General features: G+C 37.8%; 1 protein-coding gene across 1 annotated transcript in view; it reads left to right on the top strand.

The window, feature by feature from the left end:
• The window catches only part of LOC144661062 (transient receptor potential cation channel subfamily M member-like 2), a 55,779-nt gene that overhangs the window by 13,170 nt on the left and 25,750 nt on the right, over positions 1–16,859 (top strand). The window contains exons 4-15 of the mRNA XM_078521769.1: positions 1,872–1,963; positions 3,065–3,233; positions 4,457–4,655; positions 5,571–5,716; positions 6,557–6,755; positions 8,369–8,534; positions 9,985–10,132; positions 10,604–10,682; positions 11,262–11,362; positions 11,946–12,080; positions 12,907–12,951; positions 13,794–13,959. Coding sequence (XP_078377895.1) covers positions 1,872–1,963; positions 3,065–3,233; positions 4,457–4,655; positions 5,571–5,716; positions 6,557–6,755; positions 8,369–8,534; positions 9,985–10,132; positions 10,604–10,682; positions 11,262–11,362; positions 11,946–12,080; positions 12,907–12,951; positions 13,794–13,959 — 1,645 coding nt within the window. The remainder of the gene's footprint in view (positions 1–1,871; positions 1,964–3,064; positions 3,234–4,456; positions 4,656–5,570; positions 5,717–6,556; positions 6,756–8,368; positions 8,535–9,984; positions 10,133–10,603; positions 10,683–11,261; positions 11,363–11,945; positions 12,081–12,906; positions 12,952–13,793; positions 13,960–16,859) is intronic.

The following is a 16,859-nucleotide window of genomic DNA, read 5'->3' as shown; positions in this document are numbered from 1 at the left end:
GAAGACATTAACAATAATGATTTTGAACTGCTGTGAATCTTGTTGCTTGGTTAAAAAACAGTTTTTGGTGAGAGAAACAGTTCTGAAGGTGTAGAATGCACAGAAGACAGAAAATGTAACAGTCTGGATCTGTTGTAGCTTAAAATTGTTTATAAAGTTGCATTAAGCATTGTGTTTTGAGAATGAAGGACTCATTCTCACCTCTTTATGAGCTTGATTCACATGGAAGTTCAGTTTCACTCAAGTAATTTGGACGAGAGTGGGTGAGTTAAGATCCTGTTGTTTTTTGAATCACTTGTAGTCGAACTCTAGACTCAAACATTATGTCTCAGCAGTTTTTAGTGTTAAATATATATTGCAGATGTTCAATAATTTAAAAGTTTGTTAATTTCAGAGCTCACACATTACTGCAGCATATTAATTTTCCAGAAACATTCAAAGTGATACTTTAAGTTCTTCAAATTAATTAAGGATATTGGACAGGAATAATCAGTATTTTGGTTTATTTTTTTGCATAAATGTTGCTTAAATTATCCTTCAGATCCTGATATATACAAGGGAATCATATAACTGTCTGCTTTGAGAAGAATTTAAATTTTAAGGTTTTTCATCATAATAATTTTAACTTGTGGCTTTTGAGGAAACTTTTTAATGCATTAATGGTCAGGGATAATTTTCAAGTGTCTTGTTACTTATCATTAATTCAGTGCATTTTGTTTTTAATCTGGACATTATACATGTACTGTACCTTAAGGAATTACCGGTACATGTAAAATAATGATTATCCATCATATTAACCTGAATTATCAAGGGTGAGTCCAATTCAATTTCATTTTTTTAAATAGACTTGTAAGAGAATTTACATCTAGTAAAATTACTTCAATCTAAATTTTATTGAAATTATAGCCCAGAAGCTAATATTATAGGCTAAATTAAACCAAAATGTTTTCTTGGGTAAGAGGTAGGCAAAGCTGAAGGCCGAGACTGATAACACTCCTGAATCCATAAATTAAATAATAACTATTACTTTCAACATAATGTTCGCTAAGATGATAAAATGTTTTAAAAAGGTTAAAAGGCTATAAATTATGACTAATGTTTTCAAATAAAAACCAAACGTTTTCGACGTAAAAGTCTGATGATGACTTTTAAGTTGAAAACGTTTGGTTATTATTTGTACACATTAGTCATAATTTATAGCCTTTTAACCTTTTAAAACAACTATTACTTTTATTATTACATTGTTTTACACAAAATATGAACTGAATGAACTACATTCAACTGTGAGTGAAATCAATTCATAATTTAGTCTGAAAACTCAGAATGGAGATTTCATTCCATGCTAGAACTTTTGCCTTTCTCTCAGTGCTTTTTTATAATTTTGCCTTCAGATATTCCACATCTCACTATAACACTTTTTCCTGTATAATTTTTCGTGATCAAAAATGTGATCAGTGTGAAAATAAAAGCAGGTTGTATAACTGTACATCTAGCTATGCGCCTGTCCTCTACACATGACAATATATCAAGAATCATTCTGCAGATGCCAGGATAGGGATCGAGACTTCAATGTATTAATAATAATTTACAATAATTATACCTAAATCTGCAAAATGATACTATTAATTTATGTTTAGAAAGAGAAAAATACTAAAAGAAAATTTGAATGAACAAAACGTGGTTAAGAACTGGTCAGGTGGGAGGCAGACGGCGTTAGTTGGCTATTTTGCAAGCATGGCGGAGGAATTAAAATTCAGCATTATCAACAACACGAAGACTAGCTATCCTAAGAATAACACTAACTATATATACTGTATTTGATATGCTGCTGTACATATCTCATTTTTCTTATGCGGTTTAATTTTTTTTAGAAAAGCAAGAAATCAATTAGGATTGCTGGCAATTTTCAACGGCTGGAGTGCATTAAAATTGTAAAGGATGTGAAGAAAACCACCTCTGAAGAGTAAGAGCTCATGAGCAATAATATTGTTGTAGTGTGATATGATTATAATAATGATAATATTATTTATAAAGATGCAAGTGTTTTACCGGGAAATAGACCACTCATAAAATTTACACGAAACTACATCTGGGACCGCAGTGGTGTATTATGATGTCATTTCCCACCTTTGCATGTTTCATTTAACTTTTTCTCAACTCAACTTGTGATTTTTGTCTATATAGTAATAAAATTACACTGTGGCTTTGAAATATGAATTTTATTTTCTTGTATAAAATAAAGTATATTTTCTAATAGTATTTTTAATTTAATTTTCTCAACTCAACTCGTGATTTTTGTCTATATAGTAATTAAATTACACTGTGGCTTTAAGATATGAATTTTATTTTCTTGTATAAAATAAAGAAATTTATATGAAGGTGGAAACCTTTCTTACGGAAAAGCCAACAAACCACAAAATAAAGTTAAAGAAAAAGAAAGCCTGTTCTTGTTTCTTTTACTCTGTCAAAATTTTGCTTTCTGTGCCAGCCCCACAAGAAATAACAAAAGACTTGCCTCCAGGTGAAAAAGAATATTAGTTTCCATGTTCAAAATAGTTATTCAAATTAATTAAATGAAGTTTTTGAGTGTTTGGCTGCAATCTCAAAAGATAACAGCCAGAAATAACATCTGTTCTGGAAAACCTCCTGTGTCAATGTTAATTTTCTTAATGCAACCAATACCGTAGAATTCCGGTTATAAGCCCTGGGCTTATACAACTTCGTAAGGGGTTTTGGGTGGGCTTATAAGCGGAGGGGCTTATATCCGGGAGGGCTTATAAGCGGAATAAAAAAAACGTTTCGAAACGAGCCACGGGAGTGTTGATCGAAATACGTTTTTAAGGTTAAAAACACATAATAAAGCAACATTTGGCCCTGTTCAGTACCATCATTCAGCAGAGGGGGGCTTATATCCGGGGGGGCTTATAATCGGATGTATTTTTTTTGTTTCCAGGTCGATGGGCCTATAACCGGGGGGCTTATAAGCGGGGGGGGGGGGGCTTATAACCGGAATTTTACGGTATGCAATGCATGTTACACTTATTTCATTTTGGTTTATTTGTAGGAATCCTATGTGTAAGTGCGGCAGACCTAAATTACTTCATGATGTTACTGTGGCAAGGGAGGACACCAGTGACCAGTGGACTCCTGAGAGGTGCACTCGACAGCTGCCTACTGATGCTTATGGAGAGATAGAGTTCCTGGGGCAAGGCAGTCAGACAAAAAGATCTCCAGTTAGTAACATTCTTCTGATACTATGTACATGTAAATGTTGCAGGTTAAATCGTGATTTCTTTTTCAATTACATCTGTTTCCGATGTAGATTAATCTGCTTCAACCTGGAGATAACACTTTAACAGTGACATAGAATAACTTGAATTCATTGAAAACAAGTCCAATAAATTGCTATCTGTAGGTTGAATCTGATTAAACTAGTCTGGAAACGGATTTAACCTGCAACATAAACACTAAGCATCATTCCTCCCTTTCCACATACCACTACATAGCCTTAATCCAATTACGGTATGCTTCTTTTGGAGGTCTATGGACTGATTGTTAAGCATGGGGGGGGGGGAGTCGTGCAATTGACAAAAATTCTACCCTGGGGTCAGTCACCTATCAGAGTTTAAACAGAATTTAATTTTGGCACAGGAAAATCGCCACTGACTTGAGACTGCGTTTATTTGATAAACAGGAGAGGAATACTGCATGCTACATTGTTTTGAATTAACAAGTGGAGATTTCAAAGGTGGTCTTGCCTCTTGTTATGTGTTGAAGCTTATTTTGGGTGGCAAGCTAATTCACTTAGTCAAGTGTTTTGGGTTTGAGTAAGCCAGGGTCATTGTCTTGACAAGACACTGTCCTCCTGTTAACGTTCCTCTTTTCACTCATAAAAAAGTTGGTGGGGACACGGGGTGTGGGGATGTTTCCTGAGATGGACTACCGTGCATTGCAGCATTCCACAGAGTCTTACTTTACCTTAGAAACTACATAGAGGATATTACATGGTTGCACAGAGATATGAAATTTATCTTCGAAGATAAATTTCATACCTCCAAGCAACCATGTAATATTCTGTTTATTATATAAACCTACTAGGTTTACAATTACAATGTTTTTGACCATTTTCCGAAAATTTCCGAAGATTTGCAAAATGTTTCCGAACATTTTCCGATCTTTTCCAAAAATTTCCGAAGATATTCAAAGATTGCCAAAGATTGTAGAGGAACATCCAAAGATGTTTCGACTTATTATCGATTTACTTTGGCTCATTCAGCATTTAAACGGGCAAACTTGTCAGACAACGTTTCGAAATCGATATCTTCACATGTGAAGATAACATGTTATTTTCACTTGAGAAGATATGATTTTTTCACGCGAAAGATTTCCTGGTATTTCACTGATGTTTATATAATAAATATAGATATTATCTCTAATCTCTTATTTTATCCTACAGTATGTTCGTGTATCTCATGACACCGACGCCAATCTCGTCCTGAAATTGATGCTTGAGAGATGGAACCTTGAGATTCCAAACTTAGTCATCTCAGTGACGGGTGGCGCCAAGAGTTTTGTCCTCAAGCCGAGATTAAAGGAGGTGTTTAGAAGAGGTCTGATCAAGGCTGCCAAGTCAACCAGTGCATGGATTATCACAGGTTTGTATGCCTATTAATCTTTAAATACACATGTGGTGTACATGTAATCTGTAACATGTGCGGATTTAAGCCAGTGGAAATGGCCACCAAATACAAAAGAAGGTATGGATGGACAAAAGTGAAGAAGATGGAAAAGGATTGTGATATGGCTTTTTAAAATACCATAAGGCTGGACAGATTTCAAAGTTAATCTAGTTAAGTTTGCTTACAAACTTTACATTAAAACGCCCTGGAGACATATTTTGGTTTAAAGAAGTAGTGGTTTTGTCACTTAGGGGATGCTCATCGGAAATGTTGAAAATAACCCCTAAAAGAGACCAATCTGGGGTGTGGCTCAAGCTATTTTAGACCCCTAAAAGATACCAAAATTCTGAAAAGACATTTTATATTTGTTTATTTCTTCGTGTGCAACCCTAAACGAGACCCTGACGGCTAAAAATATTGCCATTTTGCCCAGAACACCCTAAGCGAGACCTAAAGTCCGAAATTTATACCCTAAGCGAGACGACAAGCATCCCCATCCCATATAGGAGTCCCCCACCTTGACCTTGAAATTGGTTAGGTATTTAAAAATCTTTTCTCGCCAAAGTTACAGTGCATCAGCTCCATATTCAGACATTGTGTTGATTACTGCATTAAGTAGCCTGTGTACAACCGTCCCGCTCCCCTCAAAAAAATCCCTCCCTGATTTTTTGGAGGGGAGCGGGACGGTTGTACACAGGCTATGCATTTAGCAGCTGAAGTATGGAAGTTTTAAGATTTTTTTTCATACAAACCTCGCTCAGCTCCTTTGGTATTTTGCGTCATTTCCTTCTGTTTTCACTGCACTCTTGGTCAATCTTCCCTGAACTCCTGCCAACCCATCCCAGCCTTCAAATTTTGCGAAAAAAAACTAATTAAACATTCATTTTGTAGGTGGGACGAACGCTGGTGTGATGAAGCATGTTGGTGAAGCAGTGAAAGAACAAGCGATCACGTTTGGCAGTGAAGACAAAGTTAATGTTATTGGAATTGCTACTTGGGGCATTGTGGACAGAAAGGATTCATTGATAGCTCCCAAGGTAAATGGTCTACATTTAAGTAGCTATGTACTGCCCTTTCCAATTATAGGCTAAAATTAGGGGATCTCAAACAGAATTCGGTAGAGGTCATTTCCTTGCAGTTTACAACCACATCATGATACGTGCTAACTACTTGTAGTTAGGAAGATTATTTTGCCAACAAAGTAGCCGTCTACAGTCAGCGCCTGTTACTGCAAAATGCAGACACATTTATTTCGTGAAATCCTCTACTTTTAAGCTGAGCTGCTTTGTACGCCAAATATAGGCATGGGTAGAGAATTTTGACATTGCTGCCCTCCAGTTTTGCTCACACAGAGGTCAAACGTCGCGCGCGTGTGCAGTTTCCGCCAAAACTGCTCCATACAAACCTTTTAAATTTCCGAAAATTAAGGTTTATACGCTGCGTATGCATTGGAAATTTAATAATTGATCTCCTGAGTTTCCCAACGTGAAATTTTCTTTCACCGTGCCATTTCTTTATTAAACGTTTTCCTTCAAAATTCTTGCCCACGTTTGAGTCAAATTCTCAGAAAAGTTCGAGGCGCCAAAAACCGGAAGTGACGTCAATTTTTGCGTTTGACCGCTGTGAAAGTTTTGCCACCCCAGTTTTGATTTGCTGCAGTATTTTTACAAACTCTTGGACGTAACCTCTTTCAAAATTTAAGCCAACGTGAACTGGAAGTAACATACGTTTTCGTGTTTTGACCGCGCTTTATGACTACCGGTATGTGTGCATTTTCCCGTGGCTCTGGTTTTTCCCAAGGTTATTGCAAGGAAATTTCCAGTTTCCAGTTTCAAACAGACAGCGGTTGTTACAGTTCTGTTTTGTACTGCATATAGGACAAGAATGGTCTGTACCCAGCATGGTACCGTATGGAACAGCTTCCAGGATCTGGCGGGGCCTTGCTAGATTCCAATCACTCGCATTTCTTACTGGTGGATAATGGAACAGAAGGGAAGTATGGCGTGGAGATTGATCTGCGGTCGAGATTCGAGGAAGCTGTGATGAAGGTCAAAACTGATTCCAGGTCTACCGCAGGTAGGTTAAAATTACAGACATGTGATCAATCAATCAATCAATCAATCAATCAATCAATCAAACTTTATTTATAGAGGGGTACACGTGTTTGTTTTACAACTAATAAATTTGTGGCCCTCTCTAATGTACTAAAAAAATTAAGAATCTACTATAAACAAAAATCTAATTTAAAATCTAGTTAAAACCTTATTAAAAATCGGAATGTAATGTAAAAATTTAAAAGCTAAGCTACAATGTCAATCCAAAGGTTATTACAAAATATCACAATCTAAAAATTATTATCTAAAAAAGGAGTAAAAATATTATTCTTGCGCTGACTTAATTTAAAATATTTTTACAAAGAATTCCTAAGGATATTTACAGATGAAGAGGCGCGCAACTTAAGGGGGAGGTGATTCCAGCATTTAGTAGTCGTTGCGGAAAACGTGCGACCTCCCTCTTTCACTCTATTAAATTTCGTTGGTAAAATGGTAAAATTAGCGCCCGGTGCATTCCTATTGTGCTGGCTGTTATTAAGTCTTAATAAATCGTGATGAAAGAAAAAGAGAGAAAATCTTCAACTAGAAGATATTGTCTTGATGTATAGCCAAAATCTCAAAACTAACATTAAAGGAAATGTAGGGATAAGCTAAAGAGAATCTGCATCACAATCAGATAAAAAGGTTAAGTCTGCGTTCGAGCCTAGTGGCCCATCAGGCCGGAGCTAATCTTGGTTTCCTTTGCATGAAGTGACTGGGAATATTTTTACTCCCCCCTGGATGGGATGCTGGTCCATCGCAGGGTTAACCCACCGCATTAAATTTGCCTGTACCCATTTTACACCTGGGTGGGAAGAGGCACCGTGATCTAGTAAATCATCTTGCCCAAAAACACAATACAGTGCTCTGACCAGGGCTTGAACCCGGACAGCTCGATCCGGAGTCCAATTCACTAAGTATAATAGGCCAACGCGCCTCTTTTTAAAACAAATGTAGAGATAAGCAAACTGTATTAAGAAGAATCACCATCTCAATCAGGTTTGGGGTTACAATCTCCAAGTAATGTGCTACAGCTATGGAACAAAAAAGCTCCTTTCCTCTGGAAGAAACACAGCGCTAGCTTTTCGGGCCACGTCGTTTCTGATAGCTTGGTTCAATCATATAGTGTTTGAAAATGCGGTCAAAAGTACGAAATGTTTTAATCGATTTTCTAGACTTCGAAAAATTATAGAAAAGGAAGTTTATTTTTGGAATTTTGTCCAATCTGCGACAAGTTTGTGTTCGTTAATAAAAATCTTGGTAAGGTGACATTATTTTCTGTTCTGGCATTGTTAGGTTCACTCATTATACTGAGTCTGAAAAATAAGAAGGAAAAAACTGGCTTACAAAATCACGAAGATGCCTTGAATTTTTGTGCCCAAAACTACTGTATTGGTACTTAATTTCTCGGTTTTGTTTATGCGATATGGCCCAAAATACTAAAAACATAAAAACATTGAAAATACGTCAAAAACGTTAAGTACGTTTCGCGGATCCTTTCAAAATTGCAAAATTAAAGACCTGCGAAATGAAGTTCCAACAAGGTATGTGAGAACCACGTGACCTTACAATGTATTGTTTTGTAATAATTGTTAGGTGCCATTGGTGTGCCTGTGGTTCTATTGGTTCTGGAAGGTGGACCGAACACTGTACGCACCATGTGTGAGTTGATCAAGAAGAAAATCCCAGCAGTTGTGGTGGATGGGAGTGGACGTGCTGCAGATGTAGTGGCTTATGCTTATAGTCATACAGTGAAGAAATGGTGAGCGTTTATAGCTATCTTCATGACTCTTGTGCGCATCAAAAATAACAATTCTGATGAAGTGTCTTGGTTTATTTCAGCTCTCTTTTTATGCATAAGTATAATTACACCTCTCCCCCTTTAAACCCTGAACCTTCCCCCCTTTGTTTCTTTGCCCTCTTCCTCGCCTTTCAAACTTTGTCCTGTCCGCACCTATCCGGATTAATTTGAAAACGCATCTTTTTTCCTCCGGATAGGCCAACCGTCCACACTAAAAAGGGCTTTTAAAGGCAATTTCAGTCACCGAAAACGGTGCTTTTCGAAAACGGTCTCCAAAGTGAAGAAATTTGAAAACGCCGGCTAGGTGGTGTAATGTGGACGGCGAAAACGGAACTTTTTAAAAAACGCTGACGTCAAATGTCAAAAACAAAAGGGTTAGTTAGCTTTGCAGCGTTGCGTGGGATGTAGCGTATCGTTAAATTCAAATTTATCTGGATTAGTGTGGACGGGGCCTTAGACGATCATTGAAGCTGTTACTTTCTGAACGTTTGTTTTTCCTTTGCTCAGCTCTATGATTGGCTGTAAAAAAACAACAACGACTTACTCTCAGTCCCTCTGAACAATCAGAACACTTTGCATCGGGTGCACGTTTTCCCGCGTTTGCATGGAGCCGGTTGCATACTTTCGCTTTAAGGTGATTCCACTGAAATAGAAGGAGTATTAAAAATTTTCTGAAACTTGGTCCAGGTTACAATTATGTTATGAGGATTAAAAAAATGAAATAAAAAATGGGGGTCACCGCGCTAGTTTTTGTGTAAAATGGATGGCATTATAGTAAATATACGACCCGCGAGGTATATATTAGGAAGCCTAGTAATCCAAATGGGGATTGCTATTGTTTCGAGAAAAATCATTTTTGCATTAAAAAATTAGTCTAGTTCAACAAAATAGACTTTGATCTTATATTAAAAACTATTCTTATTGTACAGGAATTAAGATAATGAAGAAATTAAAGATTTTGCTCTGTGCGCACGTTAACGGCACTACCTAAAAACGTGCTTTTTACGGCACTAAAATTAAAATATCTCAATGTAGAATTTTAAACTTTTCTTTAAATTGCAATATATTGTAGACAACCGTATGACATTTAAATTATTGCATTAAAAAATGGGGGTCACCGTGCTCGTTTAAGAGAAAATGACCATTTATTTCCTTACCGAGCTTAGCCTAAAGGGAATCTCGTAGTGTTCTGTGCGCGCGCGAGCGTGCGCGCGCTAAATGACGCGAAAACTTATGCGCAGCTAGAATGCGCAATGCAATACCGTGGAATCACCTTAAGTTTTGATTTGCTCGTGTGTCAATGCGTTTGTTGCGATTGGTTAGATGTAATTACTTTTAACTGGGTTTATAGACTATTAGTATTCTGGCACATTCATTTGAAATGTCTTTGATACATTTTTTTTCTCTTCAGTGAAGGGAGGACTACTATCAACATCATTGATCCAGCGTTTGAGAGCAAGATACGAGCCAAGGTGGCAGATGTGTTTCCATTTATGAAGGATACAGATGTCAGCGAACATTACAAAATGATCGAACAAGTGCTTGAAGACGAAAAAATGGTTAGTAAAATCATTTGGCTGTAGTTCATCTTTGAACGCTCCTTAAACAGTTGACTTAAATCAAATTTCCTTGTTCAACCTTCTACATTTTTGGTCGCATTTATTCACGAACAGTGCATTAATTTTCCACCATTTCGCATTTGCCCACAAGTTTAAAATCGTTCTCGCACATAAATTGAGGGAAATTTTTAAGTAGCAGTAATAATTTCAAAGCCTCAAAAATAATTAAGCTTCCCTTGCGCGGAGTTCATAGAGAGCTTGAGGTAACTTCTCATTTTGTATAAATCTAATTACCAAGTCAACTTTGATTAAACTTCTTTCTCGCGGGCAGTTATCTAAAGTCGCGAACAACAGCCGTTAAAAAGGCAGCCGGATAACGTAGGCTAACGTTAAATACACACATCTCCTCTCGTTTTTATCCGTTTTCACCATGTAACCCTGTAGTAAATTCAAGCGTTTGTTGTTTTGTAGATCTCGATATACAGACTTGATGATGAGACAAATATATCTCAAGACATTGATCTTGCCATTCTGAAAGCCCTCTTGAAAGGTATGGTACATGTAGTGTACAGATGTTACTATTCATTTGTTTTGATATAATGAAGCTGATATGCTATTGTAAACTCTTTATTTGGTAACAAGGAATTTTTTTAATTTGTAATAACACAGCTAACATTTTTGAAGGTCTCAGATTTTGCAAACTCTGGCGGTTTTCTTTTTTTACATACAAAATGGTGGATCATGCAAACAGAAAGGCAGCACAGCTTCAGACAGCAGTAAACAGGTTAGATAGATTAGATAGTAAGAAATAGTGTAAATAGTTCGTAAATTGTGGAAAGAAAATTGCTCGAGTGCGCGTTTTGCCTGAAAGAGGTCGGTAAGATCGAGTGCGTGACTTAATGAAGGACTGATTTTACTATGTAGAACTGTGTGCGTGACTGTATCAAGGACCGAGTGCGTGACTGTATGTAGAACCAAATGCGTTATTGTATGAAGGAATGGATCGTATGAAACGGTAGCAAACAGTGAGGTTCCGTCGTTGTACTTGTAATCAGCGTTCATATTTGTAATCATTCGTCAATATACTAATTTTATAAATTTTGTGTTTATTGATACTCTTGTTTGACAGCCAACAGTTCCAGTCCTTTGGTGCAGTTAAATTTAGCGCTAGCCTGGAACCGTATTGATGTGGCCAAAAGTGAGATCTTCACAGAGGAGAAACACTGGACGGTTAGTTACTTTATTTAATTAATTTAGCCTGCTTAGCAAGCGTTCCCGTGCGTATGAAGAGTTTTCCACATTTTGGCCAGGCTAAAATCGGGGCGAGGGCAAAAATAAGAGAAGGGGGGGGGCAACACTCGCTACACATTTTAAGTTAATTTCGAAGCTAAAATAACTTCAGGACTCTGTATTGTCCGCATGAGAACTTTATCCTTGATCAGTCACCATCGCAAGAACAATTTTAGTCTGCGCGCAATCTCTACTGTTTTCCCCAAACTGAATGATTGAACGCAGCAAGCTTCACCGGACCCACAGAACACTAGGCTTTCGCTACTTTCGTGTTCTCGTTCCACTTGGCTGAGGCTTAGGAGAAAAAAAATTGAAACTGCCTGCCGACTGCACCTGCGTAATCTTTATATTCTGACAGCGATTCTTGAACTGCAAAGCAGGTTCTTTTTTCTCTTAAAAGATTATTGGGTCGTGTTCCTAATAATACCGTGCAATTAAACACAAAAAAGTGTAACCAGTCCTTAACAAAGTGTATACTTGGTCTGGCAGCCTTACTGACAGTTGTGTTGTTTTGTTTATGTAGACGGAGTCCCTGTCTAATCCAATGCTGGCCGCTTTACTCGACGACAAGACAGAGTTTGTGGAGCTCTTCCTACAGAATGGTCTTAGCATGAGAGAGTTTCTCACTCCACAGATCCTCTGTCAGTTATATACCGGGGTAGGTTACTGACACAGCCGTCTCGTCACAAATCACAAGCAACACTAAACACATTGAACTTTGTTAAATTTTGAGCTTTGTTGAATCAAAGGATTATGAAAACTGTTCAAATTTCCTTAGCCTGCCAACCGCCTGTTCGCCTTTTCAAATATAATGTGCTAAGCCAGCTTTTTAATAATTATATAATTAATTATTAAAGCTGATTTCCAGTCCGTACTGCGCAGACTCGGGGTTTGTTTTTGTTTTTGTTTTGAATTCGTTGAAACATTACACTTCGGTGACAGCATACATAAAGTTTTTTAGTCCGCCATTACGGTTCCTTTCGTTCAAGAATTCCCGATGAGCTGAAACGTCGGATTGAAATAGCGTCAAGGTTCTTCGACTCGTTATTATTTGTTCTGCAAGGATATCTGGCGTTAATAATGAAGAAAAAGGTAAGTTTGTCACGGAATTTTTAGTTTTGCTTGTAAAAATTCCTTCGTGTGAGGCTCACATAAACATTGCAGCCGAGATTGCGCAGTACGGACTGGAATTCATCTTTCATAATTATATAAACCATGTAGCGTTTTAGATTTTTAGATTAATCTTTTAAAATAATAGATTGATCAATTTTAGATACACGTACACGTTCAAACGAGAACTTATGTACTCCTAGGTGTAACGTGTCGAAATAAAAATTTTATTTGAACATAGTTAGTAGAGGGGACTTCTAACTATGATTTGAATTTTGATTTGATTTATTATCCAGTTACAAATATTCCCGGAAATATTAAATCGCGGTTGAGCTTATTGGCCTTGGCGTTAAAATCTTGTTCAATTTTTGCAGGTCCCCAACAACAGCGTTATCAAGCCACTGCTTCAACAAGAAATGGTTTGTGTAACTTCTTGCCTTCATATGAGTTAATGTCGGTGAACGAGTGCGGAACACTGCATGAGTACTTTTACTAGATGGCGGTTTTAAAACGACTTTAAAAATCAATACTTCAAGTTTGAGTTTGCATTTCTTGGGATTAGTGAGACCAATTAGAGCGAATATATTTTTGTCTAGACAATTCAGTGCAAAAAAAAAAAATAAAAATAAATATGTGTTTATAGTGGTCATACACTTAGCTTCATACCTCTTCATATTTCTGCTTGTCGCTGTTCACTTGGCAACGGTAACGTGTTTTTCTGGGCTTGTCGCCAGTTAGGTATTTTCCCGACCAAGCCAAGGCTTTCATGTTTTCCCGCGCTTGCCGCCGCCGGTGACATGTCCCGCGTTCTCTTTGCTTGAGTTACTTGTGGGCGCAGTGAATAACTAAAAAAAGAACTTTATTGGCTATCACAGTTACTGGTAACCCAGTAGTTTACATTGTGGGCCGTTAAAAAAAAGAAATAATAATAAAAAAAACAGGATGATAGCTGTATTGCAACTTCACATTTTTGAATAACCGTTACTAATACAAAGAGCCGTGAAGCTGACTTGGCATTTCTTAGTGAGTTCTGAGACTGTTTTTTTTTACAAAAAGTTCAATTTCTGTTAGATCTAATTTTAGCCCTTAAAAATGGCGCGAACACTCAGACACGCAAACACTTACGTCATATTACCTAGTAACACACCGCCTGAAAACCGCTGACTCAATTTGCCCGCCATCTTGAAAGCGGAGATGGCCCTGGGACGAGTTTGGTCTTTGTGTAAATAGTACTAATTGTTATTTTTTTTTTTTTTTTCAGAGCAGGAAAAATTTCAAAGAACTGAGCATGACTGTCGTTGGTAATGTGATTGAAAACTTGATGGGGGATTCATATCACAGTCTCTACCTCAGAGATGGTCGCTATTTTATTGCTCCTCCTGACGTTGCCAGCAAACATCGCAAAATCAGCCAGCCAGTTATTGTGGGTAAGTTATTACGCTAAGGAACTTACCTAGTTTTCAAAAACAGCAAAAAAAAAAATCGATTAAAATTTTAAGAATTATTAACCATATGTTAATTACCTGACCACCGCAGTATTATGTCAGGTTGCTCTGATAATCTACCGGTATCCATTTTTCGATTTTATTTTTATTTTAGCCAAAGTGCTAATTAAAAATCAAATAAACATATTCCGAAGTTTGAAAGTAATTGGACTTTGCACCGCAGTGATATTTCAAGTTAACAAAAATGCTTATTTTTGGCCTGTATAATCGTAGAGCGCTCGGGAAAACTGTCGGAAATTGTCGTAAACACCAGCCGGCAGCGTAGCCTGCGTAACAGCAGCGGGGTTGCAAAAACACAATTATGAGGTCACTGTTTTGGGGCTGTAAGATCGCGACCAGGCTCTCTCTTCGGGGGCAACGACACGAGTGCCGAAGGCGTTCGCTTCGTTGCCCTCGAAGAGAGAGAGCCTGCTCGCAGGCCAGGTGGAGAGAGGCACTGTGAGATTAAAGTGTCTTGCCCAAGAACACAACGCAATGGCTAGAACCCAGAGTATAACCACTAACCATTAGACTACTGCGTCTCTACCGCCCCGCCGACTCGTGCAATACGTGATACGGATAATTAACCGGGCGGGGCCTGGGCCCGGTTCATAATCTGCCTGGGGTTTTGTTTTCGTTTTTTTGTCGGTAAATCGTTCCAGAAGGAGGTCACGGTCACGCAAATTTTGATGTTTCTGGCGATCGTTCATTAAATTGATATTCAAGCGTTTGGCTCAGGGCTTGAACATTCACGTTGCGATTTGACATGTCCAAACTATTTTTAAATAAAAATATGAATTATTTTTCGTGTGTTTTGCAAGTGTTTTTGAGTTTATTTTTGGAATCGAAACGAAAATTGCAAACCCAGCAAAAATTTGTCAAGGCACAGGACACACGTCATCACGAAAAGGGGAATTACCTAGCGAATCTCGCAGTTAGAATTACGTGCTTCGAATCACGCGACTTCCCAAATGCTTCTGAAAGCTGTTTTTTTTTGGGGGAAATAGCAGTTAAACTTCAAGAACTTGATTTTAAAGCTTCTTTAATTTTAACCGAAATCAATTTATGCCATTCAAGTGGTTTGAGTGTAGTTTGTTTGAGATTCGGAACAATATAAAAATTTGCAAGCCCAGGCAGGAATTTGTTGATGCAAGTTTATTAAAGAAAGGGATGACGTGAGCCGGGACGTGAGTAAGAGAATTTTCGCTCACTGCTACAGTTCACGCAAACCCCGTGACTCTTGCAAACCGCGGACTTAAGAGGGGTTTGCTCTACGGACCGACTAAGGTATGCAAGATAGCAAAGACCGATTTTCCCAAACTTTGCCAGAATAAAGGCCTCGGTAAACTAGTTCTAAAAATATAAGTTTCGGGTCGTTAAGAATTTTTTTGATTTTTAGTCGAATTTTTTAATATTTTGCCGGTGACGGCACGCTAAATCAACGCCGAAATAGCGACTTTTGTGAAAGCTGTTATTCATATATTAAAAGCGTCCTAGAAAAAAATTACCAAGGAACTTAAAACCTTTCATTTCCTCTGTCTATAAGTGGTGTTCAAATTATGTGCAACAAAAACTGGAATTTTTAACGGAATTTTTAAGTTTATACATTTTGACAGTCGTAGCAACAGCCGAATTTTGCCTAAATTCACGGGACAAAAAATCACTCTGGTACACGACTTTATCCTTCAAGACTATACGCCATAGAAAGAGAAGTTTCCTATCTACAGTTTTCACGAAAAAAAAATTGGGATAAACGAAACGACGAATTTTGAGAGCGTTTTGAAAATAGGTCACTCGAGTCATTTGAGTGACCTTTTGACCTTCCGTGTCAATAACAACAACTAACGGAAGGTCTTCAAATGTTACGTTTCTTCGTTAAAAGACGTGTAATTTCCACTTTGTTGCATACTTTTAAATAAAAGGAAACCATGTTTTTGTGGTGGAATTGCGTATTTGCTATGTTGGCGAATTTGTTCGAAACTTTCGCGAGAGTTTTGAAATGCGAGCTTATCTTCTGCTTTGAGCGGTTCCGGTACGTTGATTGCCAAATTATACATTCAAATCTGCTTTCAACGAGAATGTGGCATCTACAACGAAGTAAATGCCAACTCACTGAGCAATAAAGAAATATTTCTTACCTTTATGATTTTTCCTAGTCCAGAAACCACATTATTCGTACCAAAATACGGAGCGAAATGCTTCTTCATGTCTTCTTGTCGCACGCGATCATGTTTCAATGTAACGTCCATGTTAACGATTAACTTGGCAAAACCGCATAATTCAACAGGAAGTACAGTTCACTGAGGCTTTCTTGGTAGTGCAGTAGCGCATTTCCCCGATCTTACTTTGACATCTCAAATACTCGACGCTGTCAGCTGAGTTCTGAGATGTGATGTGAATATGTGCAAAGCTAGACTGGATAACTCCAATTCACCCCGGAAGTGGCGCGGCCACCAAGCAAATTTTCAACTACCGATTATACTTGCTGTCACTCCAGTGCAGTTCATTTTGACAGAAACGACTGTGCCGGCTTTTGCTTATGGCCGCGTGTGAATATGGACAGATTGCAGGGGGAGAATGTGGTCGTAGTGTGGACAATGCGGCAAATTCGAATAGTGTCGTCATTGCTAAATGTACCAAAGACATACAAGGGCATCTACGTGCGTACGACGTTCGAGACGCTTCTTTAGACTCGGAGCCAAAGCTATTAATAGCACGAGCAGGTATGCTGTAGTTGTACGGATATGTAAGTAACTAATAATTACCCGCTTAGTTTTATTCTCGAGCACCCAAGACATGTATGATTCTCGTTAATCTGACTTAAATTTAGAACAAAAAAGTGA

This window comes from Oculina patagonica, chromosome 7, assembly GCF_052425735.1.
Source record: "Oculina patagonica isolate OP01 chromosome 7, crgOcupat, whole genome shotgun sequence".
NCBI lineage: Eukaryota > Metazoa > Cnidaria > Anthozoa > Scleractinia > Oculinidae > Oculina > Oculina patagonica.
This window is presented reverse-complemented; position numbering and strand designations above follow the sequence as displayed.